Source organism: Gallus gallus, chromosome 4, assembly GCF_016699485.2.
Source record: "Gallus gallus isolate bGalGal1 chromosome 4, bGalGal1.mat.broiler.GRCg7b, whole genome shotgun sequence".
Classification (NCBI taxonomy): domain Eukaryota; kingdom Metazoa; phylum Chordata; class Aves; order Galliformes; family Phasianidae; genus Gallus; species Gallus gallus.
Genome location: NC_052535.1, coordinates 85,467,694 through 85,490,557, shown reverse-complemented (window position 1 = coordinate 85,490,557; position 22,864 = coordinate 85,467,694). Strand labels below are relative to the sequence as shown.

The following is a 22,864-nucleotide window of genomic DNA, read 5'->3' as shown; positions in this document are numbered from 1 at the left end:
GAGAAAGAATAGCTGTGCTCCGCTGCACCGCCCTGACGAGGATGGTGGCCGGGTCTCCTGCACTGCTCCTCCTGCTCAGCCTGGGGCTCTGTGAGTATGCAAGTGGGCTTATTGGGAACCTGTGCCGGGAGGAAGGAGGACAATGGGTGAAGGCATTCCCCTTGCACCACAGCCAAGAAACTGGGCAAAAGAAACCAAGGGGAAGGAAAGGGAATACCAAAAGGACAGAATTGAGGCTGCTCAGGGACCGTGCAGGGAAGCAGGAATGGAAGGACTGCAGCACTATACGCAACAGGAACAGAGCCTGTTCAGACAGGGTGTTGCTGGAGAGGATGGGGAAGGGGAGAGAGGGGGCATGAGGCAGCTGTTAGGGGGGAATCACATGGCAAAAGAAGCTGGGAAATGGCAGCAGCCCCGAGAAGGCAGCTGAAGGGCTGCTTTCTGAGCATCCATCTCGAGAGCCCGGCGACCTCAATGCTGAGTCCCCAGGGACTCCAGCACAGCACCCAAGCGTGCTGGACGCCGAGGCCCTCCCTCCCGCATTCACCCTCACAGCCCGGCTGTCTGCAACGCATTGCACCAGTGGGGAAGAGCCCTGCCCAAAGACCTTGGAGCTCTTCCTGAGCAGCACCTGATGACACGTGGCCAACTTCTGCCCACAGGCTTCACCGGTGCCCAAGGACAGGGGAACACGATGGCAGTCAGTTTCCTCAACAGGAGTATGAAGCACCCAAAGGAAGGGCAGCGGCTTGGGCTCGAGTGTCATACATACAAAACCTCCTGGGGAGTCTCCTGGATCCGCCTGGACAAGGATGGCAACCTTCACTTCATTGTCTACATTTCCAAGTTTTCCTCAACCACTTTCCCAGGGAACAAGGGAGCATCTTCACAATTTGAGGTGTCAAAACAAGGCAGCTCCTATCGGCTGACAGTGAAGAACTTCAGGGCACAGGACCAGGGGATCTATTTCTGCATTGCCAACATCAACCAGGTGCTGCACTTCAGCTCTGGACAACGTGCTTTCTTCCCAGGTCAGCAACAGCTTCTCCCACCTCGCTCACACCCAGCACCCCTGCCCGTGCCTTTTCAATCCGGCCCATCGCCCACACTCCCCATGGCCCTGCTCTGCTCATGGTACCGGCCCTGCCCAAACACACAGGTTGCCCAGCAGCACCTCCCCATCCCATCAGCACCTCTCAGAGATGAGAGATACAAAGTATGCAGCCACCACCTCCTTTTCCTCACCTCACATTATTCTCGAATCTCCTGACAACCTCCAAATGCTTGCAGCATCTCAAAAATAAAATCACTTTCCATGTGGTAGTTGGTCTGTGGAAAGAAAAAGTTCCCACGTTGCCCAAAACATTGTTTCTAGTAGGAAAAGATCTCCAAGTGTGCTGCCAAAGAATTAGGAACCCTAAGCCTTCTATTTCCATGGTTGGGCAGTGTTTCGCTGCATCATTTTTCAAAATGAGACCTACAAATTCCCCTGTGTTGCCTGTGTCCTGGGAGGGGTGTGAGAAAGTGGTTTTATTTTACTTTGCTGTATTCATCCATTTCTCCTTCCAGTCACAACAACAACAGCAGCACCCACCACACTCAGAGCAGTCACACTCACTGCCACCACCCAGAGCAGCCAGGTCACCATGAAGGACATCTCCCAGCACAGCCCGGATCCAGGTAACCCAGCTGTGGGGAAGCAGGGGCTCTGCCAGCAGTGCTGCTTTCATCAGAAGTGGCAATCTTAATGTCTGTGCTGACTACAGCTCATTCAGAACACAGGGAGTGGTCTGCTGCTGGGCCTTTCCTCTTTCCTCTCTCCCCTTTCTTCCTGAAGGAAGAAGCAAGGAGAACATGCCCAATTTCTGCTGTAAATTAGTCATGTGGGTTAACCTGGCTTGTGCCTGCCTCCTGCTCCTCACTGCCATAACCATCACCACCACGCACTGCCAAAGTAAGTCCCCTGTGAAAGTAAGTGCCAGGGAAGATTCATTAGCTGCATTAATTTCTGCAGCAAGCAGCACTAATGCTGAAGCAGAGATTGTTGCAAAACATCCACATTTTCTGCTCAATTTCTGGCTCAGCATCATAATTCAATGAAAGCAATGAACAGTAGTGACAGAGAAGCAAAATGGGGAGGAGTGTCATGGAGGGAGATTCATCCTGAAGAGTTCCATGCCAGCTTACAGCAAACAACAGTGCCTTTAACAGGCTCTGCCTTAAGGCAGAACTCAGTATTCTCCTTTATTCTCATCAAACCTCCATTTCAAATGCAAGATTGAGATTTAAGAGTAAATTCAGAAATCGTCACTGTTACTTTGGATTCCTCCTTGCTAAACAGATCAGACGTTCCCATGCTAACAGCAGGAAGCATCAGCAGTGCTGTAATGGACACAGCCACGCGTCACACACGCTCACCACAAGCCCATCCCTTGCAGGACCAAGCTCACCGTAAGCAAGCAGTGCTGCGTCGCTGCTCAGCAGAAGGCACACAGGCGTCCTCCTCAAGCACCGCACGGAGCCCATCAGCAACACACACAGCTGCCCTGATGCTGCGCGGGCATTTGGCTGCTCCTCCTGTGCTGCCCACCAGCACTGCACACCTCCCGCGGCCTGACGTGCTCCTGCCCCACACTGCTGGGACACACCCAGACCACGGGGGACAGCGCTGACCCGAAGAAGCCGGGCAGCTCCGTGCCGCTGTGGAAAAGTGCTGTGTGCTGTGCTGGACAGCTGAGCCTTCCACGAGATGACCAATAAACCCCCTCATATACAAAACTCAGTTCTAATGCCTCAATTTCTCAATACCAAAAGTCTTCCAGACAAGCAGGGTGTAACTTCTTTTTCTTTCATTGTGTAGCTCAGCTTAATTTATTATTGACAAAGGCGTCAGAGAGACTTACAATGTAACATGCTATCCCACTAATGTTATAAAAACAAAATTCCACAATGAAGTTTCACACCAAATGATGTTGGAAGCAGTGAGGATCTGCCTCGGGTCCGTGGTAGAAACTCGCCTCTTGCTTGTGCAACGGAAATGTCCTCAGCAGGCATAGACAAAATTCAACCACGCTGCTGATCTAAATTGCCTCCACAGGTGAAGGTTTCAAATTAGAGCTGTTCTTGGTGGTCCTCCTTCTGTCTGAAGCCTTTCAGAATAAAATAATTGCCACTGGGACAGTATTACTTGTTCTTAGATGTTACTAGGACTAGAAGAATTGGCCTCAGGCTGTGCCAGGGAAGATTCAGTTTGGATGGCAGAAAATATTTCTTCCCCGAGAGAGAGGACAGGTGTAGGAATAGGCTGCCCAGGGAGGCAGTGGACTCACTGAAACTGGAGGTGTTCCAGAAAGGCTTAGATGTTGCACTGAGGGGCATGGATTAGTGGGAATATTAGCAATAGTGGAATGGTTGTATTGGATGATCTTTGAGGTCTTTTCCAACCTTGGCGATTCTTAGGACTCTACAGAAAGAAAATACTGTTCTGTACTGAGATACATAAACACAGGATCAAGGCAAGGAAGATCTCTGTCCCAGTTGATTTGTTACTTAGGAGACCAGAGATGGAGGCTCAAGAGCAGAGTGGTTTCATCCAACCACACACAGATGTGTCCATCAGAGCTAAACTTGCCTGGGTCCCTCTCTGGTCAATGAAGCATGTCCCTCCTGGGAAGGGATGCACCACAGTGCATCTCTCTCCACTGACAACAACCTTTCATCATTCCTTAAATACATGTATTCATTAACAGTTTCTCCAAGGCAGCAGAAAGGAGTGATACCCCTTAATGCACCCCCTATTACACAGCGTAGTCACCATCATCCTGCATGGCATGACAGGCAAAATCAGAAGATGAAGGGGCTGGGGGTATCATTTTTGTAGTGATGACCCACAACCCAACTCAGCAAATAACAATCTGAATATGAAAAGCAGTCTTCTGAACAGTGACTCAGGGCTCCGGTTCTGAGGACATCACACCAGGTGGTGGCCTTGTGTGGAAACCAACTCCATTCATGAGCCACGAGGACCAAGAGGAAGGGCAACCCTGTGTTTAGGAGGGGAACTTCAGGGTACCTGTTAGGTAGCTGGGAATGACCCATACTAGAATCTCACTGTCACAGGGAGAAAAGAGGGAAGAAAGCTGTCCATTGTGAGACAGGCTATAGCCCTTCCTGGGTTATCCAGTATTCCTCCTGTAGAAGTCCTCCCAACACATGAGATGCTGTTGGTAGGCAACCATGCTCCATGGCAGGGTGAGAATCCAATCCCCAGAAACATTCAAGCACCCTCTTTTGCCAACAGCTTCCCTTCCAGCCCCATCATTCTGAACCACAGAAATCAGGAATTTTCCCACTCTGGTCACAGTCCTGGTGTAAGGCAGAAGCAGATCACTTCAACACCTCACAAAATGTGGGACAACGTCAGCCATCCACAAGGCATGCACACCAGCTCAGCTCCTGATCCCGTTGCAAAGGCAGCAGTGGGAGTGCCTGGCTTGTTAACATCCAGAGGATGTTGCTGCAAAGGCAAGAGAACAACACCTCACACCTTATCAAAATATAGCAGGAAAGACAGGAAATCCCCAAAAAAGAAGCAGCAAATAACACCAGCCTAGTGGAACTGCTGTGACTGTATGCACAAAGCTGCAGGAAAACAAAATTCTTAGCAATGTGAGAGGTCACTTACAGACAGTGGGCAGGACTCAGAGTGTTAAAGCAGGTAAGGTGTTTCTTCTTGTTTTTTGACATGGCAGAAGACCCTGTGGTTGGAGAAGAAAACCACAAGGGTATAAATAACAATTAAAACTTAGCATACTACTGGGACACGGGGCTGTCTTGGTGGGTATCACACCACAGAGCTCCTGCCTTGCACACAGCAGCTTCTGCAGAGAAACTTCAAAGAAGAGATGCAGAGAAGAGCTGAGCTGCAGAACTCAGCTACATGTCAGCAATGCATGGACTCAGACATAAGAGGCAGATGGACAGATGCTGTCCATTCCCAGGTCTTCTTTAAACTTTACATTGAATAAAATAAAATACAGTGAAATACAATCTCTCCTAAGCAATACAACATGTTGTGCATGCACATGGCCCCAGTCCTGTCCTTGTTTTCTGCAGATCTGCATGTGAAGTGGGTGGGAAACATCAGTCTGAACTGATTCACCCAATTTCAAGGAGCACTGTCAGTCTGTATCTCAGCTGAAGATACTGCAGCAAAATCCACGAGGCATCATTAAAAACAACACTATCACAAAAAACAAGCCCAAGTTCTGCATCACAAATGAAGTGCAGCAGAGATCATTTCTCACTGTTTCACCTCAGAGGCTGAACACGGACTCTTCACAGAAGAGGGTCCAGATGATATCACATCCTCTCCTATAAGTTATGCTGCCTCCAAAGTTCAGTGAGAAAGTTAAGTGAGGACAATGGCCGGGTCTCCTGCACTGCTCCTCCTGCTCAGCCTGGGGCTCTGTGAGTATGGAAGTGGGAAGGAAGGAATTCAGGGCTGCTCAGTGAGTGTGCAGGGAAGCGGGAGTGGTGGGACTGCAGCGTGATACGCAGCAGGAACAGAGCTTGTTCAGACAGGTGTTGCCAGAGGAGATGAGGCAGGGGAGAGAGGAGGCATGAGGCAGTTGTTAGGAGGGAATCACCTGGCAAAGAAGCTAGGAAATGGCCGCAGACCCGAGAAGGCAGCTGGAGGGCTGCTCTGTAGGGCAGTACCAATCTGAAGACCCGAACGCTCTCAACGCTGAGTCTTTACTAACAATAAACCATGATGCCCTGTTTTTTAAGGGCAGGAAGAACCTCTACACCTGAGAGTTCATCTCTCTTTCCCAACTCTCTCAGTTGCACTAACAGTGATGCTGATGGTTGCTGCTCCGCAAGTGAGGACACAGCATTATAAGTGGATGTCTGACATCACAGTTTGACCATGGCTGACCTTAGTTGCCCCATTCTAGAAGGTTTCACACCAGCTGTCCTTACACACCAAAATGATTGAAGTCCAATCAAATGAGCCCAGGGATAACCACACAGTTTGGGCCCATTTCCTCACAAAACAACACTTCCATCAGACAGCGGTGCCTGCTTTCGGGCACCCAGGATCAGGGGGCACATTTGCAAAAGAGGAATGCAACAACACATCACAAACAACAGCAGAGCCAGGAAATAACAACAGAAGACACAAACAACACCAGCCCAGGGAAACTGTCGTTACTGTATGTGCAAAGCTGCAGGAAGCCCAGCACTTACCAACTGGTGAGCAGTCACCTGGAGGCAGCAGCAACGGCCCTCACTGTTGCGGCATTTAAGGGTTATTTTTAGCAGGGCGGAAGTCCCTGTGGTTGTAGAACAAAAGGACAAGAATTTAAATTCAAGAAAAATAAGTCTGCATGAGTCTGGGACATGCGGCTGCAGGGATGGCTACCACAGCACAGACCTCCTGCCTTGCATACAGCGGTTTCTGCACAGAGAGTATAAAGAAGAAACGTGGAGAACAGCAGAGCTGAAGCACTCAGCTGCATCTCAGCAATGCATGGACCCTGAGATGACAAGCGCACATGGATCAATCTGAAAATAGAATAGCAGAATATGCTAAAATAAAGCCTCCTGCATAAAACACAACTTGCAGCCCATCTCAATGGCACGGGAATTATCCTTGTTTTCTGCAAATGTGGACATGATGAGAGCACCCGAAATGGCTGCGAGACTGCAGTTTGTGGTAGCTGATTTGATTTCAGGCAGGACCACTGTCAGTCTGAACCTCAGCTGAAGACAACGGAGCAAAATCGATGAGGCACCACAACAAACAACGCTATTACAGTAAATGAGTCCAAGTTCGGGATCACAAATGAAGTGCTGCAGAAATCATTCTTTTTGGAACAACGCCTCTTCACAGAAGAGGGTCCAGATGACATCACATCCTCTCCTATAAGTTACGCTGCCTCCAAAGTTCAGTGACAAAGATCACCCACGCTCTGTTGCACAACCCCAAGGACGATGTCCGGGTCTCCCGCACTGCTCCTCCTGCTCAGCCTGGGGCTCTGTGAGTATGGAAGTGGGAAGGAAGGAATTCAAGGCTGCTCAGGGACTGTGCAGGGAAGTGGGAGCGGTGGGACTGCAGTACGATACGCAGCAGGAACAGAGCCTGTTCAGACAATGTTACAGGAGGGAACGGGGAAGGGGAGAGGGGCGGCGTGAGGCAGTTGTCAGGGGGGAATCACCTGGCAGAGAAGCTGGGAAGTGGCCACAGCCCCGAGAAGGCAGCTGAAGGGCTGCTCTGAAGGGCAGCATCCACCTCAAGAGCCCAGCGCTCTCAACGCTGAGTCCCCAGGGACTCCAGCAAAGCACCCAAGCGTGCTGGACACCAAGGCTCTCCCTCCGCATTCACACTCACAGCCTGGCTGCCTGCCTGCCATGCAAGCACACTGCAGTGGTGGGGAAGAGCCCTGCCCAAAGGCCCCGGGAGCTCTTCCCGAGCCGCACCTAAGGGGACATGGCTGAATTCTGCCCACAGGCTGCACTGGCACCCAGGGACACAGGGATGCAGTGGTGGTCAGGTTTCCCAACAGGAGCATCATACAGCCCCAGAAGGGACAGAGGCTGGAGCTGAACTGCATGAGAAACAATGACTCCTGGAAAGTATCCTGGATCCGCCTGGACAAGAGTGGGAACATTCACTTCATTCTTTCCAGTTACAGAAAGAACACCACCACATTTAATGGGGGTGAGAGAACATCTCCGCACTTTCAGGCATCATGGAGAGTCAGCACCTCTACGCTGGTTGTGAAATCCTTCAGGGCAGAAGATGAGGGGATCTATTTCTGCACTGTCAGCATTAACCAGGTGCTCCACATCAGCTCAGGACAACCCGCCTTCTTCCCAGGTCAGCAACAGCTTCACCCACCTCGCTTACACCCAGCACCCCTGCCCGTGCCCTCTCAATTCGGCCCATAGCCCACACTCCTCATGGCCCTGCTTCTTTGCCCAAGCTGTCTCATCATACAGGCACTACTCCTCCGCATAGAGCCTCCCTGCTCACCCCCTCTGCCTGTGGTACCGGCCCTGCCCAAACACACAGGTGGCCGCGCAGTCCCACGGAACCTCTTCATCGCATCAGTGCCTCTCAGGGATGACAGTTACAAAGTCCACAACCACCACCTCCTTTTCTTCACCTCACATTAATCCTGAATCCCCTGACAGCCTCTGTATGTTTACAGCAGCTCAAAAAGTAACTCACACCTGAGGTGGAGGTTGGACTGTGGAAAGAAAAGGTTCCCAAGTCTGTCAAGACAATGTTCCTAATAAGAAAGATCTCGGTACGTGCTGCCAGTGATTTAGGATCCCTAGGCCTTCTATTTCCATGCTTGGCAGTGTTTCACTGTATCACTTTTCAAAATTGGACCAGCAAAATCCCCCTGTGTTGCCTGTATCCTGGCAGGGGTGGCAGAAGATGGACTGAATATATATTGCTGTATTCATCCATTTCTCCTTCCAGGCACAACAACAGCAGCACCCAGCACCCTCACTGCCACCAACCAGAGCAGCCAGGTCACCACAAAGGACATCGCCTGTCACAGCCCGGACGCAGGTAACCCAGCTGTGGGGAGGCCGCGGCTCTGCCAGCAGTGCTGCTTTGCTCTCATGAGCCTAAATTAAGGCCTGGGCTGACTGATGTGGGGAGGCAGTAAGATTTCTAATCTTTAACAGAGAGCAGCCCATGAGTGGATGAAAGTCACTCCATTTTGGGCTGGGCTGCCCAGGAAAGCAGTAGAGTAACCATACACAAAGATATTTGACTTCTCTGAGCGTGGCAATAAAGAACGTGGGATATTAATGGGACTCAGAAGGGCAGGCTGATGCTTGGCTGAGGAGATCGTGAAGGTCTTTTCCAAAATCAATGATTTCACAATTGCATTATCCAAGCTACCTTTCAACCTACCAGGGGTGACCCAAAACTCACAAGCATGCACAATGATGGATCACATCCAAAAAAAAAAAGGGACTGCATTTTGAGCTAACACTGCTTTAAGCCTTAGCAGGGAATACAAGAAATCTTGTGGCTACCTGTCCTCCCTCAGCTCACCAGAAACATGCTCACAGCAGCAGCCCACAGCTGAGAATGTCACCAGCAGACATCTCTGGTACCCATCTCTCTGTGCCCTATGGAAGCCGTCTCCTTATCTACACCTACCGCCATCCTTGCTCAGAGCCACACGGCTCCCTTTCCTGCTGGACCTCTTGATGGCTCTACCACAACTGGATGACACCACAGCCGAGAGCCGGGCCTCACTTTTTCCCCTCTCTCCTTTCTTCCTGCAGGAACAAGCAACAAGAACATGCTGAACTCCTCCTGTGAAGTTTTTCTCTGGGTTCAAGTGGCTGGCACCTGCCTCCTGCTCCTCACTGCCATAACCATCATCATCACACACCGCCAAAGGAAGACCCACCCTGACACCATGCAGAGGTTCCTGGAGACTCACACTACAGAGCACAAACCATTCCGCCAGGGCAATGGGCTCTCTCCCTATTGCCCTCACACAGCCATTGTGTATCCAGGACACAGGGAATGCTGAAGGACTGCTCTTAAAACTCTTTCCCATATTTTCCTCATTTCTAGGTTAGATTGAGAAATATTTATTGCATTCTGCACTCTCAGGCAATATCTGAAAACACAGAAACTTCATTCCATTAGACTACTTTGCCTCTATAATCCTGATATCCATAAATCAGGGTTGGAAGATGCAGAACCCAAAACACTGAGGAATAACTCAAGAGAAACTTGCTCCAGTATAGGTCTTCAAAATCCACATGCTAACACTCTCAGCAGCAGATTGAGCTACAGCCAAACTACCTCCTTAATTACACATACTCAGAGGCTGCTATGCTGCAAGCTTTGAGGCTACACTTCTGGGAAGGCAACAGGTTTGGGCACAATTTCAGGTCTGAAATCTTTAATTTGATCAGAGAAAGTAGCCAGGGCAAAGGTATGTTTGAGCGCCAGCATTTCTCTTTTCCCCCCTCCTGTTGAAACTAAGGTTGTGACTGGAGATGAAATTCTGAAACTTTCACTCAGCTCTCAGTTCTTCTTTACCAAAGAGATCAAATGTTCTAAATGCACAAAGCAGACGGATAATCAAAACCAACCATGTCTCACACTCCGTTGTCACTTGCAGGACCAAGCTCACCGTAAGCAAGCAGTGCTGCAACGCTGCTCAGCAGAAGGCACACAGGCATCCGCCACAAGCACCGCACTGATACCATCAGTAACACACACAGCTGCCCTGATGGAGAGTGGGCATTTGGCTGATCCTTCTCTGCCCATTCAGCAATCACACCCAAAACTCAGCTCTCAGACCCCAACCCACATCTCACTTCTGAAGTCTTCCAGATTATACGCTCCTAATTCTTAACGTTCTCAGTGTGTCCTTTGCTTTCATTCATAGTTTTCATTGGGGCGGGGGTATTAAACAAGCAACAACCAACACCAATATTGTTTAAAAAAAAAAAAAAAAGAAATCCACTCCCAGCTATACTGACATATATTTGTCTGTCTGACCAGCATCCGTAGCGGGAAATCTCTCCCAGCTTTTCCAACGGAAATCAACTCAGCAAGCACCGAGATCATTCATCTCAACCTCACGTCCTCCTGAGCCCATTCCAAAACCTGTCAGACACCCTCTTCCCCACATGATTTGGTCTATGCTCTCCACAGCCATATCTCATTCATTCATTGTTTGACGGAAATAAATTAAATACAAACCAACTTCACCGCAGCCGAGGTGATAATTGACAATAAGCCTCGATGCCTCTGTTTTTAAGGGCAGGAAGAACTTCTACACCTGAGAGCTCATCTCTCTTTCCCAACTCTCTCAGTTGCACTAACAGTGATGCTGATGATTGCCGCTCTGTAAGTGAGGACTCAGCTGGACTTTGTATAAGTGCATCTGAAGCATCACAGTTTAACCATGGCTGACCTTAGTTGCCCCATTCCAGAAGGTTTCACACCAGCTGTCCTTACTCACCAAAATGCATTCAGGCCCAATCAAATGAGCCCAGGGATAACCACACAGTTTGGGCCCATTTCCTCACAAAACAGCACTTCCATCAGACAGCGGTGCCTGCTTTCGGGCACCCAGGATCAGGGGGCACGTTTGCAAAAGAGGAATGCAACAACACATCACAAACAACAGCAGAGCCAGCAAATAACAACAGAAGACACAAACAACACCAGCCCACGGAAACTGTCGTTACTGTATGTGCAAAGCTGCAGGAAGACCAGCACTTACCAACGGGTGAGTGAGTGGTCACCTGGAGGCAGCAGCAACAGCCTTCACTGTTGCAGCATTTAAGGGTTATTTTTGGCAGGGCGGAAGTCCCTGTGGTTGTAGAACAAAAGGACAAGAATTTAAACTCAAGAAAAATAAGTCTGCATGAGTCTGGGACATGGGGCTGCAGGGATGGCTACCACAGCACAGACCTCCTGCCCTGCACACAGCCGTTTCTGCACAGAGAGTAGGAAGAAACGTGGAGAACAACTGAGCTGAGGGACTCAGCTGCATCTCAGCAATGCATGGACCCTGAGATGAGAAGCGCACATGGATCAATCTGAAAATAGAATAGCAGAATATGCTAAAATAAAACCTCCTGCATAAAACACAACTTGCAGCCCATCTCAATGGCACGGGAATTATCCTTGTTTTCTGCAAATGTGGACATGATGAGAGCACCCGAAATGGCTGCGAGACTGCAGTTTGTGGTGGCTGATTTGATTTCAGGCAGGACCACTGTCAGAACCTCAGCTGAAGACAACGGAGCAAAATCGATGAGGCACCACTACAAACAATGCTATTACAGTTAATGAGTCCAAGTTCGGGATCACAAATGAAGTGCCACAGAAATCATTCTTTTATGAACAACGCCTCTTCACAGAAGAGGGTCCTGATGACATCACATCCTCTCCTATAAGTTACGCTGCCTCCAAAGTTCAGTGAAAAAGATCAGCCGCGCTCCGCTGCACTGCCCCGAGGATGGTGGCCGGGTCTCCTGCACTGCTCCTCCTGCTCAGCCTGGGGCTCTGTGAGTATGGAAGTGGGAAGGATGGAATTCAGGGCTGCTCAGTGACTGCGCAGGGAAGCGGGAGTGGTGGGACTGCAGCGTGATATGCAACAGGAACAGAGCCTGTTCAGACAGGTGTTGCTGGAGGGAATGGGGAAGGGGAGAGGGGGGCATGAGGCAGTGGTTAGGGGGGAATCACCTGGCAGAGAAGCTGGGAAATAGCAACAGCCTCAGAAGACGGCAGCTGAAGGGCTGCTCTGAAGGGCAGCATCCATCTCAAGAGCCCGGCGCTCTCAACACTAAGTTCCCAGGGACTCCAGCAAAGCACCCAAGCGTGCTGGACACCAAGGCTCTCCCTCCGCATTCTCCCTCACAGCCCGCCTGCCTGCCTGCCATGCACCACACACTGCAGCGGTGGGGAAGAGCCCTGCTCATAGGCCCTGGGAGCTCTTCCCGAGCAGCACCTGAGGGGACATGGCTGAATTCTGCCCACAGGCTGCACCGGTGCCCAGGGACAGAGGGATGCAGTGGTGGTCAGGTTTCTCAACAGGAGCATCATACAGCCCCAGAAGGGACAGAGGCTGGAGCTGGACTGCATGAGAAACAATGACTCCTGGAAAGTATCCTGGATCCGCCTGGACAAGAGTGGGAATGTTCACTTCATTCTCTCCAGTTACGAGATGAACACCACCACATTTAATGGGGGTGAGAGAACATCTCCGCACTTTGAGGCATCATGGAGAGTCAGCACCTCTACGCTGGTTGTGAAATCCTTCAGGGCAGAAGATGAGGGGATCTACTTCTGTGTCAACTACATCACCCCCGTGCTGCACTTCAGCACTGGACAACGTGCTTTCTTCCCAGGTCAGCAACAGCTTCTCCCACCTCGCTTACACCCAGCACCCCTGCCCGTGCCTTCTCCATCCAGCCCATCGCCCACACTCCCCATGGCCCTGCTTCTTTTCCCAAGCCATCTCATCACACAGGCACTGCTCCTCCTCATAGAGGCTCCCTGCTCACCCGCTTCATTTGTGGTACCGACACTGCCCAAACACAATGGCCCTACAAAGTCCCCCCATGTCCTGCAACGGCTGAACAAAAGCTTATCTGTTTTAACTCTATGTATCCGCACACTTCTTCCTAGCAGTCGCATCAAGAGCTTCACCCACCACACTCACTGCCTACAATCAGAGCAGCCAGGTTACCAAGAAGGACATCTCCCAGCACAGTTCAGGCCCAGGTAACCCAGCTGCAGGGGGGGCAGGGGCTCTGCCAGCAGTGCTGCTTTGCTCTCATGAGCCTAAATTAAGGACTGATCTCACTGACGTGGGAAGAATTGGTTCTCAAGAGCCACCATCCACCAATTGAAGGCCAACTAGGGGATCAGGCCCGGTCAGCATGAGTTCATGAATGGTAAATCCTGTTTGACAAATCTGGCTTCATTCTGTGCCAAGGGAATCCTCTTAGTAGATGAAGGTAAGGCTGTCAATGTGCTCTATAAGTAGACTTCTTTCAAGCTTTTGACACTGTCCCCTACAACATCCTCGAGCAGAAACTGGCTGCCCACACTTTGGATGGACATATGCTCTGCTGGGTGAAGCACTGGCTGGATGTTCAGGCCTAAAGAGTTGTGATCAATGGAGTTAAATCCAGTTGGCATCCAGATGTGAGAGGTGTCCCCCAGAGCTCAGTACTCAGGCCAATCCTATTCAACATCTTTAGTAACGATCTTGATTAGGGGATTGAGATCACCCTCAGTAAGTTTGCAGATGACACTAGGTTGAGAAGGAGCGATGATCTGCCAGAGGGGAGAAGCCTACTACACAGGGACCTGGATAGACGGGCCAAGGTAAACTGTATGTGTCTCAATAGGATCATGTGTTGGGTCCTGCGTTTTGGTCACAACCACCCCAGGCAACCCTACAGGCTTGGGGAAGAGTGGCTGGAAAGTTGCCTGATGGAAAGGGTCCTTTGTGTGCTGATGGACAGTTGGCTGAATATGAGCCACCAGTGTGCCCAGGTATCCTGGCTTGTATCAGGAATGGTGTGGAGAGCAGGACTAGGGAAGAAATCCTGCCCCTGTACTCAGCACTGGTGAGGCTGCACCTCGAGAACAGTGGTCAGTTTGGGGCACCTCAGTACAGAAAGGACATTGAGGTGCTGGACCAGGGCCAAAGAAGAGCAACAAAGCTTGTGAAGGGCTTGAAGAATATGCCCTACAAGGAGCGACTGAAGGAACCAGGGCTGTTTAGTCTGGGGAAGAGGAGGCTGGGGAGAGACCTTACAGCTCTCTTCAAATACCTGAAAGGTGATTGCAGTGAGAGCGGGGCTGTTCTGTTCTCACTGGTGACAGGACCAGGAGAATAGAACTCAAGTTGTGCCAAGGGAGGTTTTGATTGGATATCGGGAAAAGCTTTACAGAAAGGGTTCTTAAGCACTGGAACAGGCTCCCCGGGGAGGTGGCTGAGACACCATCCCTGGATGTGTTTAAAAACAGTTTGGACAGGGAGCTCAGGGACATGACTTAGCAGAGGGTTGTTGGTTGGGGTAGTTTGGTCAGGTTGTGGTTGTGATGATCTTGTAGGTCTTTTTCAACCTGAGCAAGTCTATGATTCAATGACTCTATGATCCCACAATTCCATCATTCAACTTATCTTTCATCCCACATGGGGGGACCTAAAAGTCACAAGCATGCCAAATTATGTGCCACACTGAAGCAAAGGATTGTATTTTGAGATAACACTGGCTTTTAGCCTCAGAAGGGAATATGAGAAATCATCTGGCTACATGTCCTCACTCAGCTCCAGAGCACAATGCCAACAGCAGCAGCCCACAGCTGGGGATGTCACCAGCAGACATCCTTGGTCTCCATCTCTCTCTCTGAGCCCTATGGAAGACCACTCCTCACCTACAACTACCACCAGCCTCACTCAGGGCCTCACGGATCCCTTTGCTGCAGGACCTCCCCATGGCTCTACCACAACTGGACGTATCCCCAAGCAGGAGGTGAGCATTTTGACTTTCCTCTCTTTCCTTTCTTCCTGCAGGAGCAAGCCATGAGAACATGCTGCATTTCTGCTCTGATATAGTCATGTGGACTAACCTGGCCTGTGCCTGCCTTCTGCTCCTCACTGCCATAACCATCACCATCACGCACTGCCAAAGTAAGTTGCACCCTGACACCATGCAGAGGTTCCTAGAGCCTCACACTACAGAGCACAAACCATTCCGCCAGGGCAATGGGCTCTCTCCCTATTGCCCTCATGCAGCCATTGCGTATCCAGGACACAGGGAATGCTGAAGGACTGCTCTTAAAACTCTTTCCCATATTTTCCTCATTTCTAGGTTAGACTGAGAAATATTTATTGCATTCTGCACTCTCAGGCAATAACTGAAAACACAGAAACTTCATTCCATTAGACTACTTTGCCTCTATAATCCTGATATCCATAAATCAGGGTTGGAAGATGCAGAACCCAAAACACTGAGGAATAACTCAAGAGAAACTTGCTCCAGTATAGGTCTTCAAAATCCACATGCTAACACTCTCAGCAGCAGATTGAGCTACAGCCAAACTACCTCCTTAATTACACATACTCAGAGGCTGCTATGCTGAAAGCAGTGAGGCTACACTTCTGGGAAGGCAACAGGTTTGGGCACAATTTCAGGTCTGAAATCTTTAATTTGATCAGAGAAAGTAGCCAGGGCAAAGGTATGTTTGAGCGCCAGCATTTCTCTTTTCCCCCCTCCTGCTGAACCTTAGGTTGCGACTGGAGACAAAATTCTGAAACTTTCACTCAGCTCTCAGTTCTTCCTTACCAAAGAGATCAAATGTTCTAAATGCACAAAGCAGACGGATGATCAAAACCAACCATGTCTCACACTCCATTGTCACTTGCAGGACCAAGCTCACCGTAAGCAAGCAGTGCTGCGTCGCTGCTCAGCAGAAGGCACACAGGCATCCGCCACAAGCACCGCACTGATCCCATCATCAATACACACAGCTGCCCTGATGCAGAGTGGGCATTTGTGCTGATCCTTCTCCGCCTACCCATCCATCACACCCAAAACTCAGCTCTCAGACCCCAAGCTACCTCTCACTTCTGAAGTCTTCCAGATTAAACGCTTCTAATTCTTAATGCTCACAGTGTGTTCTTTGGCTTCACGCACAGTTTTCATAGGGGCTGAGGGACTGAACAAGCTACAACCAACATCACTCATGTTTCAAATCAAAGAAATCTACTCCCAGCTATACTGACATATGTTTGTCTGTCTGACCAGGGATCCACAGTGGGAAATCTCTCCCAGCTTTTCCAAATGAAATCAACACAGCAAGCACCGAGATCATTCATCTCAAAATCATATCCCCCTGAGCCCATTCCAAAACCTATCAGACTCCCTTTTCCCCACATGATTTTGTCTATGCTCTCCACAGCCATATCTCATTCATTCATTGTTTGACACTTATTAACTAAATACAGTCCAATTTCACCACAGCCTCTACAGATATTAAACTGTGATGCCTCTGCTTTTCAGGGCAGGAAGAATGTCCATACCTGAAAGCTCACCTCTCTTTCCCAGCTCTCTCACTTGCACTGAATTGCTGATGGTGGCTGCTCAGCAGGTGAGGACATTGTATAAATGGATCTGAAACATCACAATTTAACCATGGCTGACCTTACTGCACGCAGAACAACTGCTTAGGTGGGAGCTCACCAGCAATGCCCATAGCTTCAGCTCAGGAATTTTCCTGCTTTGGTCACAGTGCTGCTATAAGGCAGAAGCAGCTCAATGCAGCACCTCATGAGACAGCTTCAGCCACCCACAAGGCACGCCCATAGCTTCAGTTCCTGACCCACGTTCCTCCACGAGACAGTGAAACCAGGCACTCCCCAGAGCTCCCGATCCCATTGCAAAGGCAGCGTGGATTCTATTTAGACTGAGAAGACTAAACTGACAACAGAAGAAGCCTACCCAAGCAGAGTAAGTACCTCAATGACAAATGGAGTGAGGCCGATCAGTCCATTGTTCACACTTGCTGGAAGTGATGTCAAGACACAGATTCTTGAAATGTAATTTACTCAATGAAATATATTTCCTATTTATTTTGCCAAAACAAAACAAAATAAACAAACAAAACCCAGCTGATTTACTTCAATCTGACACCAGAAACCCAATTCTAGATGGTTTCACACTGGCTTTCCTTACTCACAAAACTGCATTCAGGCCCAATCAAATGAGCCCAGGGATAACCACACAGTTTGGGCCCATTTCCTCACAAAACAGCACTTCCATCAGACAGTGGTGCCTGCTTTCTGGCACCCAGGAACAGGGGGCACATTTGCAAAAGAGGAATACAACAACACATCACAAACAACAGCAGAGCCAGGAAATAACAACAGAAGACACAAACAACACCAGCCCAGGGAAACTGTCGTTACTGTATGTGCAAAGCTGCAGGAAGCCCAGCACTTACAAACAAGTGAGTGAGTGGTCACCTGGAGGCAGCAGCAAGAGCCCTCACTGTTGCAGCATATAAGGGTTATTTTTGGCAGGGCGGAAGTCCCTGTGGTTGTAGAACAAAAGGACAAGAATTTAAACTAACCAAATAAGCCTGCATGAGTCTGGGACATGGGGCTGCAGGGATGGCTACCACAGCACAGACCTCCTGCCTTGCACACAGCGGTTTCAGCACAGAGAGTATAAACAAGAAACGTGGAGAACAGCTGAGCTGAAGCACTCAGCTGCATCTCAGCAATGCATGGACCTGAGATGAGAAGTGCACATGGATCAATCTGAAAATAGAAGAGAAGAAAACATACTAAAATAAATCTTTCTGCCTCAAACACAACTTGCAGCCCATGTCAATGGCATGAGACTTGCTAATGTGGACATGATGAGAGTGCCCGAAATGGCTGTGAGACTGTAGTTTGTGGCAGCTGATTTGATTTCAAGGATGAACATTGTCAGTCTGAATCTCAACTGAAGACACCGCAGCAAAATCGATGAGGCAGCATTAAAAACAATACTATCGCAATAAATGAGCCCATGTTCAGGATCACAAATGAAGTGCCACAGAAATCATTCTTTTATGAACAACACCTCTTCACAGAAGAGGGTCCTGATGACATCACATCCTCTCCTATAAGTTACACTGCCTCCAAACTTCAGTGAGAAAGAATAGCTTTGCTCCGCTGCACCGCCCTGACGAGGATGGTGGCCGGGTCTCCTGCACTGCTCCTCCTGCTCAGCCTAGGGCTCTGTGAGTATGCAAGTGGGCTTATTGGGAACCTGTGCCGGGAGGAAGGAGGACAATGGGTGAAGGCATTCCCCTTGCACCACAGCCAAGAAACTGGGCAAAAGAAACCAAGGGGAAGGAAAGGGAATACCAAAAGGACAGAATTGAGGCTGCTCAGGGACCGTGCAGGGAAGCAGGAATGGAAGGACTGCAGCACTATACGCAGCAGGAACAGAGCCTGTTTAGACAGCTGTTGCTGGAGAGGATGGGGAAGGGGAGAGAGGGGGCATGAGGCAGCTGTTAGGGGGGAATCACATGGCAAAGAAGCTGGGAAATGGCAGCAGCCCCGAGAAGGCAGCTGAAGGGCTGCTTTCTGAGCATCCATCTCGAGAGCCCGGCGACCTCAATGCTGAGTCCCCAGGGACTCCAGCACAGCACCCAAGCGTGCTGGACGCCGAGGCCCTCCCTCCGCATTCACCCTCACAGCCCGGCTGTCTGCAACGCATTGCACCAGTGGGGAAGAGCCCTGCCCAAAGACCTTGGGAGCTCTTCCTGAGCAGCACCTGATGACACGTGGCCAACTTCTGCCCACAGGCTTCACCGGTGCCCAAGGACAGGGGAACACGATGGCAGTCAGTTTCCTCAACAGGAGTATGAAGCACCCAAAGGAAGGGCAGCGGCTTGGGCTCGAGTGTCATACATACAAAACCTCCTGTGGAGTCTCCTGGATCCGCCTGGACAAGGATGGCAACCTTCACTTCATTGTCTACATTTCCAAGTTTTCCTCAACCACTTTCCCAGGGAACAAGGGAGCATCTTCACAATTTGAGGTGTCAAAACAAGGCAGCTCCTATCGGCTGACAGTGAAGAACTTCAGGGCACAGGACCAGGGGATCTATTTCTGCATTGCCAACATCAACCAGGTGCTGCACTTCAGCTCTGGACAACGTGCTTTCTTCCCAGGTCAGCAACAGCTTCTCCCACCTCGCTCACACCCAGCACCCCTGCCCGTGCCTTTTCAATCCGGCCCATCGCCCACACTCCCCATGGCCCTGCTCTGCTCATGGTACCGGCCCTGCCCAAACACACAGGTTGCCCAGCAGCACCTCTCCATCCCATCAGCACCTCTGAGGGATGAGAGTTACAAAGACTGCAGCCACCACCTCCTTTTCCTCACCTCACATCATTCTCGAATCTCCTGACAACCTCCAAATGCTTGCAGCATCTCAAAAATAAAATCACTTTCCATGTGGTAGTTGGTCTGTGGAAAGAAAAAGTTCCCACGTTGCCCAAAACATTGTTTCTAGTAGGAAAGATCTCCAAGTGTGCTGCCAAAGAATTAGGAACCCTAAGCCTTCTATTTCCATGGTTGGGCAGTGTTTCGCTGCATCATTTTTCAAAATGAGACCTACAAATTCCCCCTGTGTTGCCTGTGTCCTGGGAGGGGTGTGAGAAAGTGGTTTTATTTTACTTTGCTGTATTCATCCATTTCTCCTTCCAGTCACAACAACAACAGCAGCACCCACCACACTCAGAGCAGTCACACTCACTGCCACCACCCAGAGCAGCCAGGTCACCATGAAGGACATCTCCCAGCACAGCCCGGATCCAGGTAACCCAGCTGTGGGGAAGCAGGGGCTCTGCCAGCAGTGCTGCTTTCATCAGAAGTGGCAATGTTAATGTCTGTGCTGACTACAGCTCATTCAGAACACAGGGAGTGGTCTGCTGCTGGGCCTTTCCTCTTTCCTCTCTCCCCTTTCTTCCTGAAGGAAGAAGCAAGGAGAACATGCCCAATTTCTGCTGTAAATTAGTCATGTGGGTTAACCTGGCTTGTGCCTGCCTCCTGCTCCTCACTGCCATAACCATCACCACCATGCACTGCCAAAGTAAGTCCCCTGTGAAAGTAAGTACCAGGGAAGATTCATTAGCTGCATTAATTTCTGCAGCAAGCAGCACTAATGCTGAAGCAGAGATTGTTGCAAAACATCCACATTTTCTGCTCAATTTCTGGCTCAGCATCATAATTCAATGAAAGCAATGAACAGTAGTGACAGAGAAGCAAAATGGGGAGGAGTGTCATGGAGGGAGATTCATCCTGAAGAGTTCCATGCCAGCTTACAGCAAACAACAGTGCCTTTAACAGACTCTGCCTTAAGGCAGAACTCGGTATTCTTCTTCATTGTTGACAAAACTCCATTTCAAATGCATGATTGTGATTTAAGAGTAAATTCAGAAACCTTCATTTATACTCTGGACTCCTCCTTGCTAAACAGATCAGACGTTCCCATGCTAACAGCAGGAAGCATCAGCAGTGCTGAAATAAACACAGCCACACGTCACACACGCTCACCACAAGCCCATCCCTTGCAGGACCAAGCTCACCGTAAGCAAGCAGTGCTGCGTCGCTGCTCAGCAGAAGGCACACAGACGTCCTCCTCAAGCACCGCACGGAGCCCATCAGCAACACACACAGCTGCCCTGATGCAGCGCAGGCATTTGGCTGCTACTGCTCTGCTGCCCACCAGCACTGCACACCTCCCGCGGCCTGACATGTGCTCCTGCCCCACACTGCTGGGACACACCCAGACCGCGGGGGACAGCGCTGACCCTAAGAAGCCGGGCAGCTCCGTGCCGCTGTGGAAAAGTGCTGTGCGCTGTGCTGGACAGCTGAGCCTTCCAGGAGATGACCAATAAACCAATCATATCCAATACTCTGTTCTGATGCCTCAGTCTCCTTCTGTTTTCCAATATCTTCCCCACTGTAATTTTTATCTCTTCCTGCAAGATGTTTATTTTAATTAACAATTTCCATGAGGGCAGGGAGACCCAACTTGCTACAACCTACCTCACTAATACTGCAAAAGAAGAAAAGTCCCCATTAGAAAGGCACTCCAAACTGTGTTGAGATAACAGCTGAGCCTTCCACGAGATGACCAATAAACCCCTCATATACATAACTCAGTTCTAATGCCTCAATTTCTCAATACCAAAGTCTTCCAGACAAGCAGGGTGTAACTTCTTTTTCTTTCATTGTGTAGCTCAGCTTAATTTATTATTGACAAAGGCAACAGAGAGACTTACAATGTAACATGCTATCCCACTAATGTTATAAAAACAAAATTCCACAATGAAGTTTCACACCAAATGATGTTGGAAGCAGTGAGGATCTGCCTCGGGTCCGTGGTAGAAACTCGCCTCTTGCTTGTGCAACGGAAATGTCCTCAGCAGGCATAGACAAAATTCAACCACGCAGCTGATCTAAATTGCCTCCACAGGTGAAGGTTTCAAATTAGAGCTGTTCTTGGTGGTCCTCCTTCTGTCTGAAGCCTTTCAGAATAAAATAATTGCCACTGGGACAGTATTACTTGTTCTTAGATGTTACTAGGACTAGAAGAATTGCCCTCAGGCTGTGCCAGGGAAGATTCAGTTTGGATGGCAGAAAATATTTCTTCCCCGAGAGAGTGGACAGGTGTAGGAATAGGCTGCCCAGGGAGGTAGTGGACTCACTGAAACTGGAGGTGTTCCAGAAAGGCTTAGATGTTGCACTGAGGGACATGGATTAGTGGGAATATTAGCGATAGTGGAATGGTTGTATTGGATGATCTTTGAGGTCTTTTCCAACCTTGGCGATTCTTAGGATTCTACAGAAAGAAAAAACTGTTCTGTACTGAGATACATAAACACAGGATCAAGGCAAGGAAGATCTCTGTCCCAGTTGATTTGTTACTTAGGAGACCAGAGATGGAGGCTCAAGAGCAGAGTGGTTTCATCCAACCACACACAGATGTGTCCATCAGAGCTAAACTTGCCTGGGTCCCTCTCTGGTCAATGAAGCATGTCCCTCCTGGGAAGGGATGCACCACAGTGCATCTCTCTCCACTGACAACAACCTTTCATCATTCCTTAAATACATGTATTCATTAACAGTTTCTCCAAGGCAGCAGAAAGGAGTGATAGCCCTTAATGCACCCCCTATTACACAGCATAGTCACCATCATCCTGCATGGCATGACAGGCAAAATCAGAAGATGAAGGGGCTGGGGGTATCATTTTTGTAGTGATGACCCACAACCCAACTCAGCAAATAACAATCTGAATATGAAAAGCAGTCTTCTGAACAGTGACTCACGGTTCCGGTTCTGAGGACATCACAGCAGGTGGTGGCCTTGTGTGGAAACCAACTCCATTCATGAGCCACGAGGACAAGGAGGAAGGGCAACTCCGTGTTTAGGAGGGGAACTTCGGGGTACCTGTTAGGTAGCTGGGAATGACCCATACTAGAATCTCACTGTCACAGGGAGAAAAGAGGGAAGAAAGATGTCCATTGTGAGACAGGCTATAGCCCTTCCTGGGTTATCCAGTATTCCTCCTGTAGAAGTCCTCCCAACACATGAGATGCTGTTGGTAGGCAACCATGCTCCATGGCAGGGTGAGAATCCAATCCCCAGAAACATTCAAGCACCCTCTTTTGCCAACAGCTCCTCTACCAGCCCCATCATTCTGAACCACAGAAATCAGGAATTTTCCCACTCTGGTCACAGTCCTGGTGTAGGGCAGAAGCAGATTACTTCA

At 49.6% G+C, this 22,864-nt stretch overlaps 3 protein-coding genes across 11 annotated transcripts; all 3 read left to right on the top strand.

Moving 5' to 3' along the window:
• LOC100858172 (T-cell surface glycoprotein CD8 alpha chain-like) lies at positions 1–16,193 on the top strand. Of its 5 annotated transcripts, XM_040700406.2 has the most exons (6): positions 1–90; positions 663–1,031; positions 1,570–1,587; positions 13,217–13,294; positions 15,102–15,218; positions 15,956–16,193. In XM_040700406.2, the coding sequence occupies exons 1-6, from the start codon at positions 42–44 to the stop codon at positions 15,970–15,972; spliced, it is 648 nt and encodes a 215-aa protein (XP_040556340.1). In that variant the 5' UTR covers positions 1–41; the 3' UTR covers positions 15,973–16,193. The 5 variants fall into 5 exon arrangements, with proteins under 5 accessions (XP_040556340.1, XP_040556338.1, XP_015141426.2 ...); XM_040700404.2 differs by lacking the exons at positions 13,217–13,294; positions 15,102–15,218; positions 15,956–16,193 and adding exons at positions 1,838–1,954; positions 10,173–10,413 and having other exon boundaries at positions 1,570–1,680; XM_015285940.4 differs by lacking the exons at positions 13,217–13,294; positions 15,102–15,218; positions 15,956–16,193 and adding exons at positions 1,838–1,954; positions 2,439–2,755 and having other exon boundaries at positions 1,570–1,680.
• LOC121113234 (T-cell surface glycoprotein CD8 alpha chain-like) lies at positions 5,791–10,413 on the top strand. Of its 4 annotated transcripts, none has more exons than XR_005859944.1 (3): positions 5,791–7,042; positions 7,692–7,882; positions 8,495–10,166. XR_005859944.1 is itself a non-coding variant. In XM_040700415.1 (3 exons), the coding sequence occupies exons 1-3, from the start codon at positions 7,615–7,617 to the stop codon at positions 9,570–9,572; spliced, it is 615 nt and encodes a 204-aa protein (XP_040556349.1). In that variant the 5' UTR covers positions 7,217–7,614; the 3' UTR covers positions 9,573–10,413. The 4 variants fall into 4 exon arrangements, 2 of the variants coding, with proteins under 2 accessions (XP_040556349.1, XP_040556350.1); XR_006939294.1 differs by having other exon boundaries at positions 7,692–8,587; positions 9,319–10,166; XM_040700415.1 differs by lacking the exon at positions 5,791–7,042 and having other exon boundaries at positions 7,217–7,882; positions 8,495–8,587; positions 9,319–10,413.
• On the top strand, positions 11,989–21,003 carry LOC121110778 (T-cell surface glycoprotein CD8 alpha chain-like). 2 transcript variants are annotated; one of them, XM_040700363.2, is made up of 5 exons: positions 11,989–12,075; positions 18,887–19,255; positions 19,794–19,904; positions 20,062–20,178; positions 20,663–21,003. In XM_040700363.2, exons 1-5 carry the CDS (start codon positions 12,027–12,029, stop codon positions 20,677–20,679), a joined length of 663 nt encoding a protein of 220 aa, XP_040556297.1. In that variant the 5' UTR covers positions 11,989–12,026; the 3' UTR covers positions 20,680–21,003. The 2 variants fall into 2 exon arrangements, with proteins under 2 accessions (XP_040556297.1, XP_040556296.1); XM_040700362.2 differs by having other exon boundaries at positions 20,062–21,003.
• Positions 21,004–22,864: the final 1,861 nt, after the last annotated feature.